At 48.0% G+C, this 20,305-nt stretch overlaps 2 protein-coding genes across 5 annotated transcripts in view; one reads left to right on the top strand and one right to left on the bottom strand.

Annotated features, from left to right (window-relative positions):
* Positions 1-5,050: 5,050 nt before the first annotated feature.
* LOC120943288 (phosphoglycolate phosphatase) lies at positions 5,051-12,234 on the bottom strand. The gene is made up of 2 exons (XM_040356502.1): positions 11,552-12,234; positions 5,051-5,857 (listed from the first exon to the last, which is right to left on the bottom strand). Exons 1-2 carry the CDS (start codon positions 12,150-12,152, stop codon positions 5,532-5,534), a joined length of 927 nt encoding a protein of 308 aa, XP_040212436.1. The 5' UTR covers positions 12,153-12,234; the 3' UTR covers positions 5,051-5,531.
* A 2,857-nt stretch (positions 12,235-15,091) lies between these two features.
* E4F1 (E4F transcription factor 1) overlaps positions 15,092-20,305 on the top strand; it is a 29,270-nt gene continuing 24,056 nt past the window's right edge. For all 4 annotated transcript variants that reach the window (XM_040356503.1, XM_040356506.1, XM_040356504.1 and 1 more), the window contains exon 1: positions 15,092-15,283. In XM_040356503.1, coding sequence (XP_040212437.1) covers positions 15,178-15,283 — 106 coding nt within the window. In that variant the 5' untranslated portion in view covers positions 15,092-15,177. The remainder of the gene's footprint in view (positions 15,284-20,305) is intronic.

Consider the following 20,305-nt stretch of genomic DNA (forward strand, 5'->3'; position numbering starts at 1 on the left):
ACTGGATGGTGACAACAATTAAAACGTGACAAAGAATCTAAACCACATGTATCAAAGCCAAATCCAGCCCCCCCCCCCAGGCCATTTCATGTGGCCCACGTACCTCTTCTGCTGCTGTGGCACCCCCCTTTTTCTCTGCCCCACCTTGTCTCAGCAGTAGGGAGGACACAATTCCTCCTACAGATCCTGTGCCTCTCTGTGTAGCTGCAGCACCCCCCCTCATCTCAGCCTACCCTGGTCTCAGAATTCAGCAGACTTCAGCCCTCCTCCAGACCCTGCACTTTCTGCTTCCCAGCTCCACCCCAGCTTCTTCCTGGTAGCAGCAGAAGGTAAGGAGAGGGTGCACTGTGATGTAAAGGAGGGTGGGAAACTCTTGACTTCTGATTTCCAAATGCAAATACCACACTTAGAATCAACTCCGGACCTTTTACCTGCTTAATTGATGAAGAAATTACGAAGGTGTAGTCCACACCTGGCCACAAAACAGCTTTTGATTAAATTGTCCAATTATTTTTGGTCCTTTGAAAAAGGGGGGATGGTTATTCTTAAGAGCTGTAATTTCTTAACCCATCCTCCGATTTGGATGTACATACCCTCAAACAAACCTAAGACCCGGTTCACACTGGGGCGACTCGTCAGGCGACGCAGCCGCCTGACAAGTCGCGTCCCATTCTAGTGAATAGAACCGTTCTAATAGGAGCGACGCAAGTCGCTCCGACTTAGAAAAAGGTTCTTGTACGACTTCAGGGGCGACTTGCATTGACTTCTATACAGAAGTCATTTTGCAAGTCGCCTTAGAAGTCGTCTTCAGGTTGCCTGGCCGAGTCGCCCCCAAAGTCGTGCCGCCCCAGTGTGAATCGGCTCTAAGAGTGTGCACTTTCAGCTTATATATATATATGTATTAATGGCTGTGTAGAATAAGGCAACTTGCCAGGGTAGGTAGGTAATCAATTTGTTATTATGTTTTATTGGTTGGGAGATTTGGATATATTTTTAGTACTTCAATGGAGGGATAGAATATTCAAGTTGTAGCGCTCTGAATGTTTTGAGCGTGGGGCCTACAAACAAAACCTCCAATAGGGGATCTCTGGTGTTGCACCAATTAGTCAGTGATATATCAGGAATTAGGAATGAGATAGCTGTTATCTGGAATTTTAGAGGGGTGAGATTTGGATTTGCGGCGATACACCAGGCCTCTATAGTTGGCTGTATTGTAGGGGCTACTGTGGAGGGTGTACATGGGAGGAAAGGGCTGGTTATAGATGTCCAGGCCTTTATATGTTGCTGAGCTCACCAGTGCGTTCTTCTTTCCTCAGAATGTACCAAACTGTTGATTTGGCCACTCCTAATATTGATGCTAACTCTCTGATGAATTTGTTTCCCTTTTTGAAGCCTTACAATGGCCTGTTTCACTTCCAGGGACAGCTCCTTTGAACACATGATGTAGTTTCACAGAAATAGATTCCAAATGCAAATACCACATTTAGAATCAACTCCAGACCTTTTACCTGCTTAATTGATGAAGAAATAATGAAGGAGTAGCCCACACCAGCTACAAATACCGTAGCTGCTGACTTTTTTTATATTAGGACACTTACCTGTCCAGGAACCCAGAGGTGTCTTCATCCAAGCTGATTTCTCACAGCCAGTTCCCTAATTTGCTGCGGTTTGTGAATGGCCCAGTGGCAGGGGAAGTAGGACAGGGGACAACTTTCAGCTGAGCTTGTGGCAGCAAGGGGGGGAGGGGGCAAACAAACAGAGCTTCCCCCTTTGGGTGGAGCTCTGCTTTAACATTGACCAAACTGGCTTAAAGCGGAAGTAAACCCATCGATTTAACAGTTTCAAAAAGCAGTTAAATTTCCGGCATGCCGGGATTGCTAACTGTCACATTGGTTGTGCTCTCAACCAAACTGTCAAACCATCCAATGGCTGGTATCATAACTGATCACATGTGCAGCATCATGGCAGTTGAAGATTAAACATAGGCCAGGATGGCAGCTTCCTTGCCTGAAAATGATAGGTGGGTTTACTTACACTTTAAAGGGTTTGTAAAGGAAACATTTTTTTTTATCTTAATAGCTTCCTTTACCTTAATGCAGAGCTGTTTTCATGTCCTCATTGTTTGTTTTTGCTCTCAAGTTGCTGTAATTCTTCTCTGATCTCCACACTTCCTGGTTGTCTGTTTCCTGATAACCACAGTACTGGGAGCTTTCTCTCTGTGGTCACTAATCAAGGAGGTGTGATTACTGTGTGTCTAAAACCTCACAGCACCAGTTTAGTTTTCCAAACCATTACTGCCCTGTATTGGCTCTGTACAGCAGAGGCAGGAAACAACATGCAAAAACGAAACTAGAAACTACAGGTACATTATATGATTGCTTTTAAAAACGATTAAAAATAGATAAAAATCAATCAGTTAACTATTATGTCTCTATACCCTGTAAACAGTAATTTCAGCAAAAAATTTTTTTTTATTTACAACTCCTTTAAAACCTGGGAAGTCGACTGATGCAAATGCATTATGGGTTTTCACTCATCTGCAGTTGCCCACCAGTGTTAGCAGCACTAGATATTGGGAAGGCTTTCGACTCTGTGGCCTGGCCTTACACGTTCTCAAGATTATGGGCTTCGGGGCAGAATTTTAAACCGGATAAAACTTTTAGGTTGGGAGGTGAGCTTTTGGCACCCTCCCGGGTGGAGAGGGCTATGAGACAGGGTTGCCCTGACGATGGAGCCGTTGGCCCTCAGAGATGCTCCAGCAGTAGCTGGTTTTCAGCTAGAAATGATGGCCATCTGACTACTGCACTCTAAATCTAGTCCCCTTGCTACAAAATATGAAAAAAAAATTAATATGGCCAGACTCCCCTTATCCCTAGTGGGACGGAGTCATCTTTTTTTTTTAAATGAAACTGTTGCTGCGCTCAAATACTCCCCTTTCAGCTAATCAATTCTAGCCTGATCACCTTTCTCTGGGGCTCACAACTGTTGAGGTTTAAACTCAGGTTACTGCAGCGGCCCTGGCAACAGGGTGATTTAGCCTGTCCTGATCTCTACAAATATATTTTGGCAGCCATGCGAACGCATGCTCATAACTGGCTGACAGTAGATGAATCTAATGCCACAGTGGTGTTGGAGGCATCCTGTCTGTGCTCCTACGAGGCTTTGAGGAACCTCCTATACCGAGGCCCTGCTACTCCTCTCCCCTTAACAATAGCGATGAAAGCTACATTGAGCTTGTTCAATGGCTCGGAAAGGACACGTCTCCCAACTCAATCCCTTAAGGTTTAACCCAACGCTGCCAGAATTTGTCTTGATACCTTATCCACATATTTGGGCAGTAAGGGGCATTAAATGCCTCAAACAGATTTGGGGGAGTTGAGGCCCCTTGATAGCTTAAAGCAGCAGTACAACCTCCCTAACTTGTATTTACTTAGAAACATGCAGCTTAGACACACCTTTCATACCCAATTTTGCACTCAACCAGTTATTCTTTATGCCTCAAGACTCTACTCAGAGATGACACTTCAGTTAAATCCCTATCCAATATATACAAAGAACTAATATCTTCCATCCATATGGGATTTAAAGGTTCTCAGCACCAAATGGCTAATAGACTTCCCAGAGCTGGATGATGAAGACTGGGTAGAAAAGTTCTTTTTTGCAATTGATCTTTGCCAGAGACAGGTTGATACATTTTAAAATGATCCACAGAATCTACCCCCCCCCCCATACATTTACACAGGATATACACTTCTGTCCCTCCTGATTGCTGGAGGTGTGCAGCAGCCTCGGCGGACTTCATCCACATTTTTTGGTGGTGTCCCCATATTTAAACTTGGTGGCCAAAGCATCTTTCATTCTTTCAGTGACTACAGTTCAGGTGTCACTGATGGTGGATATATGTCTGCTGGGGCTGGTGGACCCTCTGGCCCATCATAGAGCCTCTAGAACTCTCCTGAGGCTACTATTGTTTTTTTGCCAAGAAATCTATTGTGCTAAAATAGAAAACCCCAGCCACCCCTTCTCTTGACATTTTGGAAAAAGCTAGTCAATTCGACTCTGCCATTATAGAAGGCCACATTTTTACCAAGGGGGTTATTGAAACAAATTTTAAGTGTGAGATATTTGGGTAGACGATCTTTCCACCAATGCAGACCCTGAATCTCCCACTTGATTCGCTTTGACTTATTATAGGATTTATGGTGACACTTGTGCTTTTACCAATATTACCTTGCACTGTTGTATGGTGTGAATCTCTAAAAGGGCATCTCCTATCCCAGGGGTCGACAATATCCGGGCGCCAGGTCACAATTGCGACCTGCCGGTAATTGAGGCCGCGGCTTTGCATCAGGACGGGGCGCGTTTTGTGGCTCCTAACTTTTTTAGCTGGCTCCTAGATTCCAAGAAAATTTGTCAAACCCTGTCCTATCCCAATTCTTTGTCAGTTTGCGCTGGGTTTCTTTGTGTCCTAGTATACTGCGATTGAGCCTATTTTGTAGATGAGCGTACTTTTGTTTACTTGGCAGCTTTAGTAAAACAATTTTTGTGCGTTTGGTTTTACTTTACCTATGTACAGTACCAAGCCAGGGAAAAACACAATAGGCTCTGTTTTATATTCTAAACTAAATACACATATACACATAGCGGCTCTACCCACATGGACACATCATTCATTCACCAAAAATTCTGTGAATTACATCGACCTCTCAATGAACTGTGAGTGCTCCTGTAGTTCATTGACACTTCTTGCAATTCAGTAACTGCATCGGATGTACGAGCAGACAACAGAGGATCAGCATTACACCCGCAATCTCCTGATCATGAGTGTAATGCATTACAGGCATGTGCGTGTGTATATACATACATACATATACACACACACACACACACACACACACACACAAATATCCTTTAATCTCACAACTGCGAGTCCACTACTTCCCTTGAGGGTAAAGTTTCTTAAAGTGCTTACTTACTACAAGGAGCACTGACAGAAATCAGAACACAACAGATGCAACCTCTTAGAAAAGACAAAAAACACACAAGCAGCACAGACTTTGGGATATTTTAAGACAAATTTGTCCTGTGGTCAAATACACAACTTTAAAATTTGCAGTTACTTAAAATGCATACTTTTTCAAATCTTGCATGGACATAAAAACACAATGCCGGTACTGTATTCTAGTACACATGTGACTATAGGCTATTCCCAACATAAGAAAAATAATTTAATATATTACAGAGCTGTTTCTGTATAACCACTATATTAGGTAATAAAATAAATTATGTTTAGTTATTCATATATTATATATCTGTCTCTAGCCCATCATTTGTACAAGAGCTTGGCATTGAACCATAACTTTTTCATAAAACTATTAAAACTGTCACCGGGATAACCTGTGTGTTTGTATTGTCCAAATCCAGATAACGATTCAGTTGTGGTATAGGCAGTGCAGGTCGGAAACCACATTATTTGCATAAATTAGAACAAATTTGGTTATTGTTGTGCATCCAGTTCCACTGGAATCACTTCAACTGGCATTGTCAGTCAGTGCTGGCAGCAGATCAGCAACCGAGTCTACATAGAAGTCAGGGACCAGAGAGAGGGCGCCGCTGTTTTGGTAGGCCTTTGCGTCTTCCAGACTGGAAAAGCCTGTGAGGGTGAGGAGTGTGCGGATGCCACACGTAGAACCCATCTGAATGTCTGTGTCTAGGCGATCTCCCACCATGACAGTCCTGGAGGGATCCAGACCACATTCTTTGACCACGCAGTCATACAGGAACGAGTTGGGTTTTCCGATAACCTGGGCTTTGCGATGAGCAGCAGTTTCCACCGCCCGTACCAAGCAACCAGTTCCTGAAAAGACAAAAAAAATTAAAATAAATTTAATTTCCAAGATCTACAATCTGTCTAATCACGCAGAAGTAAACTTTCATGCATCAATAAGTATTCAGAGGGGAGGGGATGCAGACATACTGCTCCAAAAAAAAAAAAATATATAAATAATAATAATAATAATAATAATAATAATAATAATAATAATATGAAAGGAACACATTGAAAACATATTGAATCTCAATGTAGAAACATATCTTGCTGGATATCTACACTGATATTGACTGGGTAATGCGTTAGGAATGAAAGGATGCCATGTACTTTGATGGAAATTAAAATTATAAATCTAGAGGGCTGAATTTAAGGACACTCTGTCTGACAACATTTGGAAAATTTAGAAAATTCTCCTAATGAGACAACGGATGGTGTGCTTGGGTATTCCCCCCCCCCCCCCCCCCAGATCTGGACCAGGGCACGACTGTGCCCCTGAACAGACTGAGGTGCAACCTGGCAGCTTCGTATTGGATCAAAACAGTGTCCCAGAGGTGTTCTACTGCATTTAGGTCAGGCGAGTGTGGGGGCCATTCAATGACATCAATGCCTTCATCCTCCAGGAACTGGCTGCATGCTCCCACCACATGAGGCCGGCCATTGTCGTACACCAGGAGGAACCCAGGACCCACTGCACCAGCGTAGGGTCTGACAATTTCATCCCGATACCTAATGGCAGTCAGGATGCCATTGTGTAGCATGTAGAGGTCTGTGCGGCCCTCCATGGATATGCCTCCCCAGACCATCACTGACCCACCACCAAACCGGTCATGCTGAACGATGTTACAGGCAGCATAAAGTGTTCTCCATGGCTTCTCGAAACCCGTCATGTCTGTCACATATGCTCAGGGTGAACCTGCTCTCATCTGTGAAAAGCATGGGGGGCACCAGTAGGGCAGACCTGCCAATTTTGGTGTTCAATGTCAAATCGAGCTCCACAGTGCTGGGCAGTGAGCACGGGGCTCACTAGAGGATGTTGGGCCCTTAGCCCACCCTCATGAAGTCCGTTTCTGATTGCTTGGTCAGAGACATTCACACCAGTGGCCTACTGGAGTTCATTTTGTAGGGCTCTTGCAGTGCTCATCCTGTTCCTCCTTGCACAAAGGAGTAGATACCGGTCCTGCTGATGGTTTAAGGACTTTTTATGGTTCTGTCTAGATCTGCTATAGTAACTGCCTGTCTCCTGGAATCTCCTCCATGCTCTTGAGACTGTGCTGGGAGACACGACAAACCTTCTGGCAATGACACCTATTGATGTGCCATCTTGGAGGAGTTGGACTGCCTTGGCAATCTCCATAGGGTCCAGGGATCAGCTTGTACTACCAGTAGTAGGGCCGAAACAACTAATCGATTATGAAATTAATCGATTACAATTTTCATAATCGATTAATCGGCAAGTAACATAATGGGGTTAAAAAAACAAAAATTAGCCCTTTATAGTACAAAAAAGCAAATCGCTACTGTAAATATTACTTTCACTGTCCCACAGTAAAAAAATGAACCCCTTACAGTAGCGATTATTTGCTCTTTTTGTACTTTTTTGTTTTTTTTAACCCCCATTATGTTACTAAACATCTCAGGCCTGGGTCATACCTCCTCTTTTTTGGTGCTTTTTGCAGAAACACACTACAGTTCATTTACATGTTTTCCTATGGGACACGTTCACATCTATGATTTTTTTTTCAGCTGCTGCATATTTGGAAAGGGCAAGAAGTTTTTAGCGCAAAACGGTGCCATTTTGTTTTTTTTTTTGGTTTAATATACTTCAATGGAGAAGCTGCAGAAAAGCATGTAATGTGTTTTTGCGGCAATTTGTGTTGTGTAACCTGCCCAACAACAAATTGGCCCAAAAAATTTAAAAATGCAATTTTTTTTTGGCTATTATCCGATTAATCGAAACAATAAATCGGCCAACTAATCGATTATGAAAATAATCGTTCGTTGCAGCCCTAACCAGTAGTGACACTGACCCTGCCCAAATGCAAAACAGTCAGAAAAGATGAGAAGAAAAAAAAAATTACAGTAGCCTCCCACCTGTAAAACCATTGCCGTTTTGGACGTTGTCTCATTGTTGCCCATCTAGTGCACCTGTTAGTGTCATTAACACCAAAGCAGCATAAAAAAATGTTTTATTCTACCATTACATTCGGCATCGTAGCGCGAGCTACAGTATGCCGGTCTTACATTTTTTATCCCCGTACTCACTGTGCAATGGCTCATTGAAGATTCCGGGGAATGGGCATTCCTATGGTGAGAGAAGGTGATTGACGGCCGGCCCTGGCACGTCACGCTTCTCCGGAAATAGCCGAAATAGGCTTGGCTCTTCACGGCGCCTGCGCATAGCCTGTGCGCAGGCGCCGTGAAGAGCCGAGACCTACTCCGGCTGTCTTCGGGGAGCGTGACGTGCCAGAGCCGGCCGTCAATCATCCTCCCTCTCCATAGGCACGCCCATTCCCCGCGGGAGTCGGATTCTTCAATGATCGATAGCACAGTGAGTACGGGGATTAAAAATTTAAGACCGGCATACCGTAGCTCGCGCTACGATGCCGAATGTAATGGTCTAATGATGTGAAGGAGGGTGAACCACCGCTTTAACTGACCAGATCAATATCCCAGGAGTTTAATTGACTTGATGCTATACACCAGGAATATGCAATTAGTAGACCTCCAGCTGTTGCAGAACTACAAGTCCCATGAGGCATAGCAAGACTCTGACAGCCACAAGCATGACAGGCAGACGCATGATGGGACTTGTAGTTTTGCAACAGCTGGAGGTGCATATCCCTGCTCTACATCGATTAGACAAAAAGTGTTCCTTTCATTTTTTCCCGAGCAGTGTACAACACATTTAGAAGAAGAGATTGAAATTTCAAGCAGAACTTATAGCTGTTCAAAAGAGCAAAGAATGGAGTCAAACTACACACTAAGGCTTCATTCACACGAGGCGGACTCCGTTGCTACGAAGTCCGCCTGCTCAGCGGGAGATCGGTCCGCAGATCTCCGCTGAGCCGACGGATGACAAGCTCCTCTCTGCTCACTGAGCGGGGGAGGGGCTTGTCGGGCACCGAAGTCTCCTATGGAGCGATCTGATGAAAACGGATCCGATCTGCCATGGACGGAAGGGGACGTGCCCCCATACGTCTGTTTTTAGCGGATCGGATAGGGTCGGATGTCAGCGGACATGTCTCCGCTGACATCCGACGCTCCATAGGGTTGCATGGATCGGCCGTTCAGGTCCGCCATAAAAACTGACAGGCGGACCCTAACGGTCCGTCCGTGTGAATGAGGCCTAATAGTAAAACTTCACTTTTCGATATGCTTCCTCCCCCCCCCCCGAAATTTTTTTTACCTGGCAGTTTCTAGTTTAAGAATAGAAAAATAAAAAGTATTTCGAAAAGGCATTTTCACTTGAAAAATTAATTGATACAGTAATTGTGTGATGGCATCGTGTTTGGTTCAATAACCAAGCTCTACATACTAGAAGTTCTCAGTGCACGTTACATATTGCAAATGACACATTAGTCAACAGGGTGTTGGTCAATGCCTAGCTGTTGGCCAAATAAAACGTGTTCATACGCAACACCCAACTCTGAGGGAAGCCTGTGAGCACAGAAATCCTGCCACTTCCTCCGTCATAATGATTGAGCAGATCTGACCTTTCCTGATTAGATCTTGGCAGTTACCAGACACCGGCTTCCTTGTACTGCATTCACCTTGTATAGTCATGTTCTGGCTCCTCCAATCACACAAAGCATAGGAGATCATGTACAGTACAAGGTAATTCTGCTACAATATGGGGGGGGGGATTGTACTAAAACTGCGGTGTACGCAGAATCTGGTGCAGCTCTACATAGTAACCAATGAGCTCCCAGGTCTTGGGTTGGATTCTCACCTATGCAGTTTTAGTGCTTTTTGCAGATTTGCGCTACATTCCATTTTACGTGCTTTCCTATGGAACACGTTCTGTAGTGCAAATCTGCAAAATGGGAAAATCTTAAATTGAACAAACTGAAGTTAGAAGCGGGTTGTTTACTATGCACAGCTTCACCAGTATTAGTATGTGTGTGTGGCTGAAGGCATTGCGATTCCCACGGGGGCTGCTGTTCATTCTGAATGGCACCCCAACGCATATAAAAACCGCAGCGCGTGTGCAGGAACCGCATGGTCATTGCGCTTTCCCTGTGGGGTGCGTTTGTAAAAGGGGAATGCACTTTTCTCTGCAGGAAATGCAGACATGGCAGCTCATTGAAATGAATGGACTGCAAACGTGGCCTGCAGAAATGCACAGAAGTGAACCCTCTCTTGTACCAGGTATATCTCAGCCACCCTCCCCCTCATACCAGGTGATAGCCTGGCCCCCCTCCTTCCAAGTCCCTCGTACCGGGGATGGACCCCCTCCCCCTAGGTAACTTGTGCCAGGGATGGTCTGTTCCCCCTCCCCCCTAAGTTCCACATACCGGGGATGGTCTGATCCCACTCGCCCCTAGGTTCCCGTACTGGGGATAGTGCAGTCCCCCTAGGTTCCGCATACCGGAATGGACCGTTGACCGATCCCCCTTCCCCCCAGGTTCCCCGTACCGGGGATGGTCCCATGCCCCTAGGTTCCCAATACCGGGGATGGTCCAGCCCCCCTTCGCCCTTGGTTCCTCATACCAGGGATGGCCCGCTTCCCCCTCCCCCCTAGGTTCCTTGTACCGAGGATGGTCCGGTCCCCCTTAAGTTCCTCATACCGGGGATGGTCTGGTCCGCCTCCCCCCTAGGTTCCCCATACCGGTGGACGGTCCGGCCCGCCTCCCCCCTAGGTTCCCCATACCGGTGGACGGTCCACTCCCCCCTAGGTTCCTTGTACCGGGATGGTCTGGCTCCCTCCCCCCTAAGTTCCTTTGTCCCGGGATGGTCTGCTCCCCCTAATTTCCTTGTACCCAGGGATGGTCCGGTGAGGTGCCCCCCTCCTCCCCTAGGTTCCTTGTACCGGGGATGCTCCGCTCCCCCTCCCCCCTAGGTTCCTTGTACTGGGGATAAACCGCTCCCCCTCCCCCCTAGGTTCCTCGTACCGGGGATGGTCCGGTGAGGTGCCCCCCCTCGGTTCCTTGTACCGGGGATGGTCCGCTCCCCCTCCCCCCTAGGTTCCTTGTACCAGGGATGGTCCGCTCCCCCTCCCCCCTAGGTTCCTCGTACCGGAGATGGTCCGCTCCCCCCTCCCCCCTAGGTTCCTCGTACCGGAGATGGTCTGGCTCCCTCCCCCCTAAGTTCCTTATACCGGGGATGGTCCGCTGAGGTGCCCCCCTCCCCCCTAGGTTCCTTGTACCAGGGATGGTCCAGTGAGGTGCCCCCCTCCCCCCTAGGTTCTACATGCCGGGGATGGTCCGCTCCCCCTCAGGTTTCTCGTACCAGGGATGGTCCGGTGAGGTGCCCCCCTCCCCCCTAGGTTGCACATACCGGGGATGGTCCGGTGAGGTGCCCCCCTCCCCCCTAGGTTGCACATACCGGGGATGGTCCGGTGAGGTGCCCCCCTAGGTTCCTCATACCGGGGATGGTCCGCTCCCCCTCCCCCCAGGTTTCTCGTACCAGGGATGGTCCGGTGAGGTGCCCCCCTCTCCCCTAGGTTCCTCGTACCAGGGATGGTCCGGTGAGGTGCCCCCCTCCCCCCTAGGTTCTACATACCGGGTATGGTCCGGCCCCCCTCCAGGGGCAGCCTGGTGTCGGTGTTGGTGGCGATGAAGAGACATTCGGGGTCCTGCAGGTAATGGAGCGCTCGGGTCAGTTTCATGTAACTGAAATGCTCATCGAACCCGACCACCACCGCCCTGACTTCGGGGTCCCGGCTGAGCGCCGCCCAGTCCTTCATCCCTCCGGTGACCGGGTCCGTTCCTTGTCCCAGGTGAGGAATACCGGCCGCCTCCAGCTCCTGGCTTAGAGCGCCCCCTCCGATCAGGAAGACCTTCCCCCGGAGCCGGGCCGTGTCCCGCAGGTAGATCGCCGTGCAGTAGGCGGTCCCGAACACCTCCTCGGGCTCGGCGGAGAAGCCCAGGCGGCCCAGCTTGTCGGCGTACATGGCGCGGGTCTTCGTGCTGTTATTGGTGAGGTAAAACACCCGCTTCCCGCTCTGCTTCAGCCCGTTCACCAGCTCCGGGGCCCCCGGGACCGCCTCGTCCCCCCGCCATAGGACGCCATCACAGTCGAAGAGCACCGTGTCCACCGAGGCCAAGAAGCGACGGGAGAGCTCTCCGTCCAGGCGGACACACTTGGAGGCGGCCATATTCATTCTGACGGCAGAGTATTCTCATGTGTGCTCTCTCCAGCACGCCATTGGCTGGCGGTAGCCTCACAGAGGGCGCTGATTGGTGGAGGCGTGATAAAAAAATGCTCAGCTGTCCTCCCCCGAAACTTGATAAGGTCAGGTCGCCCATAGCAACTGTGAGGGCGGAACAATGGCAGCGGCCATTACTGATACTGGCAATGGTCAATAGTCTGCCATATGAATGCAACCAGTGAAGTCTGAACCTTGTAGGGAATGAAAGAACAAGATCACAGCCAATACAATGGATTTGGCCACAAAAATGTAATGTCCATTTTTTGGATTCACCCCTTTCAAAATGCATTAAATAATAAAAAAAAAAAAAACTGGGGGAAAAAAATATTGTTTATATATCAATTGTCCTTACCTTAACCTCTGCCCTCTGTGCCTAGGTAAGGGCAATGTTTTCTGGTGAGATCCCGGGCATTGTTGAGTATCCAAAATCTATATTGCATCTAATGGAGCTACTTCTCATGAGATTTAGTGTACTTATCAATGGCTACAATCTCACCAGATGATGACACCCCCCTCCCCCCCAAGGCGCTTAGGATGGTGATATCACCCTCACCTAGGCACCAGGGATGGTGACATCTCCCTCACCTAGGATGGTGAAATTACCCTCACTTAGGATGGTGACATCACCTTCGCCTAGACACCTAGGATGATGACATCAACATTGCCTAGGCACCTAGGATGATGACATCAACCTTGCCTAGGCACCTAGGATGGAGACATCACCCTCACCTAGGCACCAGGGATGGTGACATCACCCTCACCTAGGATGGTGACATCACCCTCGCCTAGGCATCTAGGATGGTGACATCACCCTCGCCTAGGCACCTAGGATGGTGACATCACCCTCGCCTAGGAAGGTGACATCACCCTCGCCTAGGCACCTAGGATGGAGACATCACCCTTGCCTAGGCACCTAGGAAGGTGACATCACCCTCACCTAGGATGGTGACATCACCCTCGCCTAGGCACCAAGGATGGTGACATCACCCTCGCCTAGGCACCTAGGATGGTGGCATCACCTTCACCTAGGATGGTCCTATCACTCTCACCTAGGAGGGTGACATCACCCTCGCCTAGGCACCTAGGATGGAGACATCACCGTCGCCTAGGCACCAGGGATGGTGACATCACCCTCACCTAGGATGGTGACATAGCCCTCGCCTAGGAAGGTGACATCACCCTTGCCTAGGCACCTAGGATGGTGACATCACCCTCACCTAGGATGGCAACATCATCCCCCCCCCCTAGGATGGAGACGTCACCCTCACCTAGGCACCAGGGATGGTGACATCTCACTCACCTAGGATGGTAAAATTACCCTCACCTAGGATGGTGACATCATCCTTGCCTAGTTATCAACAATGGTGGCATTACACTCACCGAGCCACCTTGGATGGTGACCTCATCCTCGCCTAAGCACCTAGGATGGAGACATCATCCTCGCCTAAGCACCTAGGATGGAGACATCATCCTCACCTAGTTATCAAGGATAGTGGCATTACCCTCACCTAGCCACCTTGGATGGGGACATCACCCTCACTTAGTCACCATTAATAGTGGCATCTCCCCCACCTAGAATGGTGACATCATCCTTACCTAGTTATCAAAGATGGTGGCATCCCCTAGTCACCTTGGATGGTGACTTCATGTTTACCTATTCACCTAGGAAAATCACACTGACATTTTTCAACATAAAGTCATTGCTGGCCAGCTTCTTGCTTCACTCCTAAACCTTGTGGACGGCCTTCCCAGAAGAGTTGAAGCTGTTATAGCTGCAAAGGGCGGGCCAACTCAATATTGAACCCTACGGACTAAGACTGGGATGGCATTAAAGTTCATGTTTGTGTGTAAAGGCAGGCGTCCTAATATTTTTGACAATATAGTAGTGTGTGTGTGTGTGTGTAATAATTATGTATATATACTAGTGCTGTCAGTTAAACGCGTTATTAACGGCGTTAACACAAACCCATTTTAACGCCGTCAATTTTTTTATCGCGCGATTAACCCTTTCACGCCGACGGGACAAATATATGCGTCCTCGGCGTTCGGGGGTTATACCGGGATGATGCCTGCGCCGTTGTTTATAGCGGGCGATCGGCTATCCAAACATAACAACCGATGCGGCTAAAAGCCGCTCGGTTGTTATGCCGGAGGAGCGGGAGGGGACATCCCCCCCCTCCCGCCGCCTTTCGCCGCTCTGACCGGGCCTCCTGTCCCACCGGGAGACCCGATCCTCCATCCGCCGCGTTCTGTGTTCAGGCGGATGGAGGATGGCGCCGGATTTAAAAAAGTACACAGTATTCAGAATCGCCGTTTTCGGCGATCTGAATACTTTGAAGTGCAAAGGAGGGCTCGGAGGTCTTTTAGACCCTGATCCCTCCATAAAGAGTACCTGTCACCAACTATTGCTGTCACAAGGGATGTTTACATTCCTTGTGACAGCAATAAAAGTGATCAAAATGTAAAAAAATAAAAAAACACAATTTAATATTATAAAAAATAAATAAATAAATAAGAAAACAAAAAAAAAAATGTTTTAAAGGGTGAACCTCCTTAATCGCGCGATTAATCGTGAGTTAACTATGACATTAATGCGATTAATCGCGGTTAGAAATTGTAATCGCTTGACAGCACTAATATATACACATCATATTATTATATAATGAGCTACTATAATGTAATAGCTCAGTTTTCCTTGAAATTATTTTGAACTACGGGTTTTATCTGTTAGCAATTTGAAAAGCAGCAGCGGCCCCCCAAACCCCTCTAGCCCATTCTCTGCCCACACCAAACATGGCCGCCAAGCCTTCCAGCGTCAGCGGCGTCCTTGACGTGCCCCGTCCACCCCCTCCCAGGATCAGCCATCCCCCTCCGTTGTTATGACGACACAGTCGTAAAGCCGCCATTTTGCGCCGTGCTCCAGCCGCTGTGCGCTCGTTTCGTTGCGACAGAGGAGGAGAAGCCAGTCCTGGCTGGGATGAGCTCGGAGCCGGGGGTGGGGGAGTCGGAGGAAGCAGCTCCCAGCAGTCCGCTCTGCCTGACCGAGCCCGCCGCGTCCCTCATCAGCCACTACAGGGAGGAAGGTGAGCGCGCGCCCCCGACAGACACCCGGGCACGGGCGGCGTGTTATTGAAGCTGCACGTGTGGGCGGGGCTTGTGTTTATTTGTTTTGACAGCTCTCCATCATCAGCTTCACTTCTTGTGCATTGTTTGTGTCAGTTTTAGAAAATTCAATGTACAATCATAAAATAAAAGTATTGTTGCCTTTTTTTTATTTTGTGAATTGCTGTAGATGGTAGGAGTGGTCTGGTCAGAGACCAGGCGATTATTTTACATTATTATTTATTATTATACAGGATTTATATAGCGCCAACAGTTTGCGCAGCGCTTTACATCAGGGAATCATGTGTGATTGGATGGGCTGAGCGTACGTGTTTATGTGCAGGGAGCGCAGCGGAACACTCCCCCCCCCCCCCCCCAACTAAGCGCAGAGTTTGGTGATGGGGGCGCCGCCACCGCCGCTTGTCTCTTCTACTATAAGGATCACAGCGTGTCCAAAGTACAACTTCACTTCCACTTATAGGGCTCATTTATACTTGTGGCTGGAGAAATGGGCGATTGCGCCATAGTTTTACCACCCCTCCTTTATTCCAACACAGTGGCTGCAGGGGGTTGTGTACACGACACGGTATACCCACCGGCAGTACTAAAAGTGAATGGAGCCGTGCCGCACCCACGTGGTAAAGGGTTAAAAGAGGTGACGCGACACCCCCAGCTGCTTGTCAAATGCCCTCTGAAGAGCGGTTGGATACCAAACATGTCGAGCACTAGAACTGCGCGCCTGTGGAGTGGCGCCAAACTACGGAAAAAACAATAGTCCATAGGCTGTAGGTAGGCAACCTTCCAGAGGATGAGTTACCTAGACAACATGGAGGAAAGCAAAGATCGGGGGGGGGGGGGTTGCCCCTTTAAAAAAAAAAAAACAGTAGTGTACTATGTCCCCCCTGCTGGTGTCTCCTTTGCCCGCTTTCACATCCCCCTCCCCACACTGTAGTGTCCGCTGCCTGCTTTCACATCAACCCCCCCCCCCCCGTAATATACTATGTGCCCCCTGCTGTAGTGTCCTCTGACTGCTTTCACTCCCCCCACTTTGGTGACCCCCCCATGTAGTTTTCTCTGCCTGCTTTCACATCACCCCCCCTCCTGCTGTAAAGTGCCCCATCTGCCCCCCCCCCACTGTAGTGTCCGCTGCCTGCTTTTACATCACAACCCCCCCCAAGGTAACATACTATGTCTCCCCCACTGTAGTGTTCTCTGCCTGCTTTCACATACCCCCCCCAGTAATATACTATGTCCCCCCTGCTGTGGTGTCTCCCCCCCACTGTAGTGTCTGCTGCCTGCTTTTACATCACACCCCCCCCAAAGTAACATACTATGTCTCCCACCCCCCCCCCCCACCGTAGTGTTCTCTGCCTGCTTTCACATACCCCCCCCCCCAGTAATATACTATGTCCCCCCTGCTGTGGTGTCTCCCCCCCCCCCCCCACTGTAGTGTCTGCTGCCTGCTTTTACATCACACCCCCCCCCAAAGTAACATACTATGTCTCCCCCACCGTAGTGTTCTCTGCCTGCTTTCACATAACCCCCCCCCCCAGTAATATACTATGTCCCCCCTACTGTGGTGTCCCGTCCCCCCCACTGTAGTGTCTGCTGCCTGCTTTTACATCACACACCCCCCCCAAAGTAACATACTATGTCTCCCACCCCCCACCGTAGTGTTCTCTGCCTGCTTTCACATAACCCCCCCCCCCAGTAATATACTATGTCCCCCCTGCTGTGGTCCCCCCCCCCCCCCACTGTAGTATCTGCTGCCTGCTTTTACATCACACACCCCCCAAAGTAACATACTATGTCTCCCACCCCCCAGTGTTCTCTGCCTGCTTTCACATACCCCCCCCCCCCCCCCCCCAGTAATATGCTATGTCCTCCCTGCTGTGGTGTCTCCCCCCCACTGTAGTGTCTGCTGCCTGCTTTTACATCACCCCCCAAGTAATATACTAAGACCCCTTTCACACTGGGGGCGTTTGGAAGGCGCTATAGCGTTTAAAAATAGCGCCTGCAATACACCCTAAAACAGCTGCTCCATTGACTCCAGTGTGAAAGCCCCGCGGGCGCGCCGGCAGGGTGTCAGAAAAAGTCCTGCCAGCAGCTTCTTTGAAACTCCTAATGCGCTCCTGCCCATTAAATTCAATGGGCAGCACTGCCGTACCGCAAGCAAAACGTCGCTGCATCGGTTATTTGCGGGCGTTTTTTTTTTTTTTTAACCCTTTTTCGACCGCTACCGGGGTTTAAAAGTCCACCGTTGGCGAACGAAAAGCGATGAAAATCCGACGGTAAAGCGCTGTTTAAAATAGACCAGGGCGGCTCGGCGTGAAAGGGCTCTAAGTCCTGCCCCCCCACAGTAGTATCCTCTGCCTGCTTTCACACCCCCCCCCCAAGTGATATACCATGTCCTTCCTTGACCCCCCCGGCCTGATTTCACATCACCCCCCCCAGTAATATTCCACACCCCCCCCTATGGTGTCCCCCCTCCCACCACTGTAGTGTCCTCTGCCTACTTTCACATCACCCCCCCCCCCCCCCCCCGCCAGTAGAATACTATGCCCCCCTTCTGTAGTGTCCCCAAAAAAATATATATATAAATAAATGTGTGTGTGTGTGTGTGTGTGTGTGTGTGTGTGTGTATATATATTTTTTTGTTTATAACGCAAAATAATAAGAATCATAGTGGTGACTAAATACCACACAAATAAAGCTCTATTCGTGTATGGGCGTTCTCATACATTTTATTTGGATACAGTGTTACATTACAGCACAATTGTCAGTTAAAGTAACGCAAAAATGGCCTGGTCATTAAGGGGGGTAAATCTTCCGGGGGTCAAGTGGTTATCGGGGGGCACAGACGGCAATAAAAACCTGTCAGGGGCTGCAATCTCTCTTCACTATACAAAACCAAAAAACTTCAGAAAATCGGGTGCAAAAAAAAAATACACTTTTTGAAGCGATGGTATAATAATCTGATCGTTGGCACACAGCTTTCGAGAGACGTTTACCACCGTTCGTGCAAAATTATCTAATGGGACAAACACAAAAAATTCCCTTGCACGATACCAGTACAGTATTCGTCTGAAGACCACGCATGCTCGGAAACGAAAGAATACATCACAGCACGTTACATCATTTCTGAAGTTGTATGACTTGAGTAATCTCTTCGTTTTCGATATGAGACAAAAAAAAAAACCAAAAAAAAACGTACGATCGTTCATCCAATATTCTCATCGTGTGTATGAGAATGTTTTTTGCCTTTTTAGTTCTACTTTATGAATGATGGTCCTAAAATGAATGATGTCACTCAGATGTGCCCGGCAATAAAAAATAAATAAAATAATAATAATAATCCTATTCTAGGTTGAAGGGGAAGGAGTTATTTTTCTGCAGCCTCTGGTTTTCAGTCCATGATATGAAGAATGGAGTCAGGTGCTGCCTGTAGATAACGTCCTCCTCGCATTCCAGTCCGGGTTTCCATTCTTCTCATCTCTGTCTACCGATAGGCTCAATCACAACGCCCTTTGTGTTCAGTCCTAGCCTGAGATCTCCACAGAGGGCCGGATTCAGATACATTGCAGTATCTGTCGGCGCGGCGTAACGTATCTCAGATACGTTACGCCGCCGTAACTTAGGGCGCAAGTTCCGTATGCAGAAAGAACTTGCGTCCTTAGTTACGGCGGCGTAACGTATGTGTGTCGGCGTAATCCCGCCTAATTCAAATGGGGATGATGTGGGCGTGTTTTATGTAAATTCACTGTGACCCCACGTATTTGACGCATTTTACGAACGGCGCATGCGCCGATCGTGAAAAAATCCCAGTGCGCATGCTCGAAATTACGCCGCAAGTCGTCATTGCCTTAGACGTGAGCGTAACTTACGTACAGCCCTATTCGCGAACGACTTACGCAAACAACGTAAAATTTTCAAAACTCGATGCGGGAACGACGTCCATACTTAACATTGGCTACGCCTCATATAGCAGGGGTAACTTTACGCAGAAAAAAGTCTAACGTATACGACGTAAAAAAATGCGCCAGACGTACGTTTCTGAATCGGCGTATCTACCTAATTGGCATATTCATCCCGTAACTATACGGAAGCGCCACCTAGCGGCCAGCGTAAATATGCAGCCTAAGATACGACGGTGTAAAACACTTACGCCGGTCGGATCTTAGGGAAATCTATGCGCAACTGATTCTATGAATCAGTCGCATAGATACGACGCCGCACACTCAGATATATGACGGCGTATCTCCGGATACGTCGTCGTATCTCCTTTCTGAATCTGGCCCAGAGTCTATAATATCTGCTACTGAGAGAAATACAAAGGCCGATCCCCTGAAAACACCTCATTATTAGTTTCTATAAATAAAAGTTTGCTGCCGAATGTATTTCGTTGTACAGAGTTTTGGTTAAAGGAAAATAATCCATCTTCAACATGCTGCAGTAAATGAGGCCATGTTTAAAGCCGTAGTAAAAAATAACGCAGTGCTAGGAATTTCCCCCATTAACGTTGTGTTGATCTAGCAATTTTCTTTAGTTGAAGGAAAGAAAATTGCATAATGTATGGCCAGCCTTACATGGGAGCTTAGACAAGCTAGGCTGCTGTGGCGGGTAGGCATTTACCACTTAAGACCCAGACCAAAATGCAGGTAAAGGACCTGGCCCCTTTTTGCGATTCGGCACTGCGTTGCTTTAACTGACCATTGCGCGGCCGTGCGACGTGGCTCCCAAACAAAATTGCCGTCTTTTTTTCCCCACAAATAGAGCTTTCTTTTGGTGGTATTTGATCACCTCTGCGGTTTTCTATTTTTTGCGCTATAAACAAAAATAGAGCGACAATTAAAAAAAAAAAAAAATTAAAATTTTCAACTTTTTGCTATATAAACATCCCCCCCCCCCTCAGTTTAGGCCGATACGTATTCTTCTACATATTTTTGGTAAAAAAAAATCACAATAAGCGTTTATTGATTTGGTTTGCGCAAAAGTTATAGCGT

Source organism: Rana temporaria, chromosome 6 (genome assembly GCF_905171775.1).
Source record: "Rana temporaria chromosome 6, aRanTem1.1, whole genome shotgun sequence".
In the NCBI taxonomy this organism is placed as follows: Eukaryota; Metazoa; Chordata; class Amphibia; order Anura; family Ranidae; genus Rana; species Rana temporaria.

Coding starts and splice junctions, on each gene's coding strand:
- LOC120943288 (XM_040356502.1), bottom strand. CDS start 12,152: ATGAATATGGCCGCCTCCAAGTGTGTCCGCCTGGACGGAGAGCTCTCC. Junction 5,858..11,551: donor GGGGGGCCGGACCATACCCG/GTATGTAGAACC, acceptor TTGTCTTTTCAG/GAACTGGTTGCTTGGTACGG.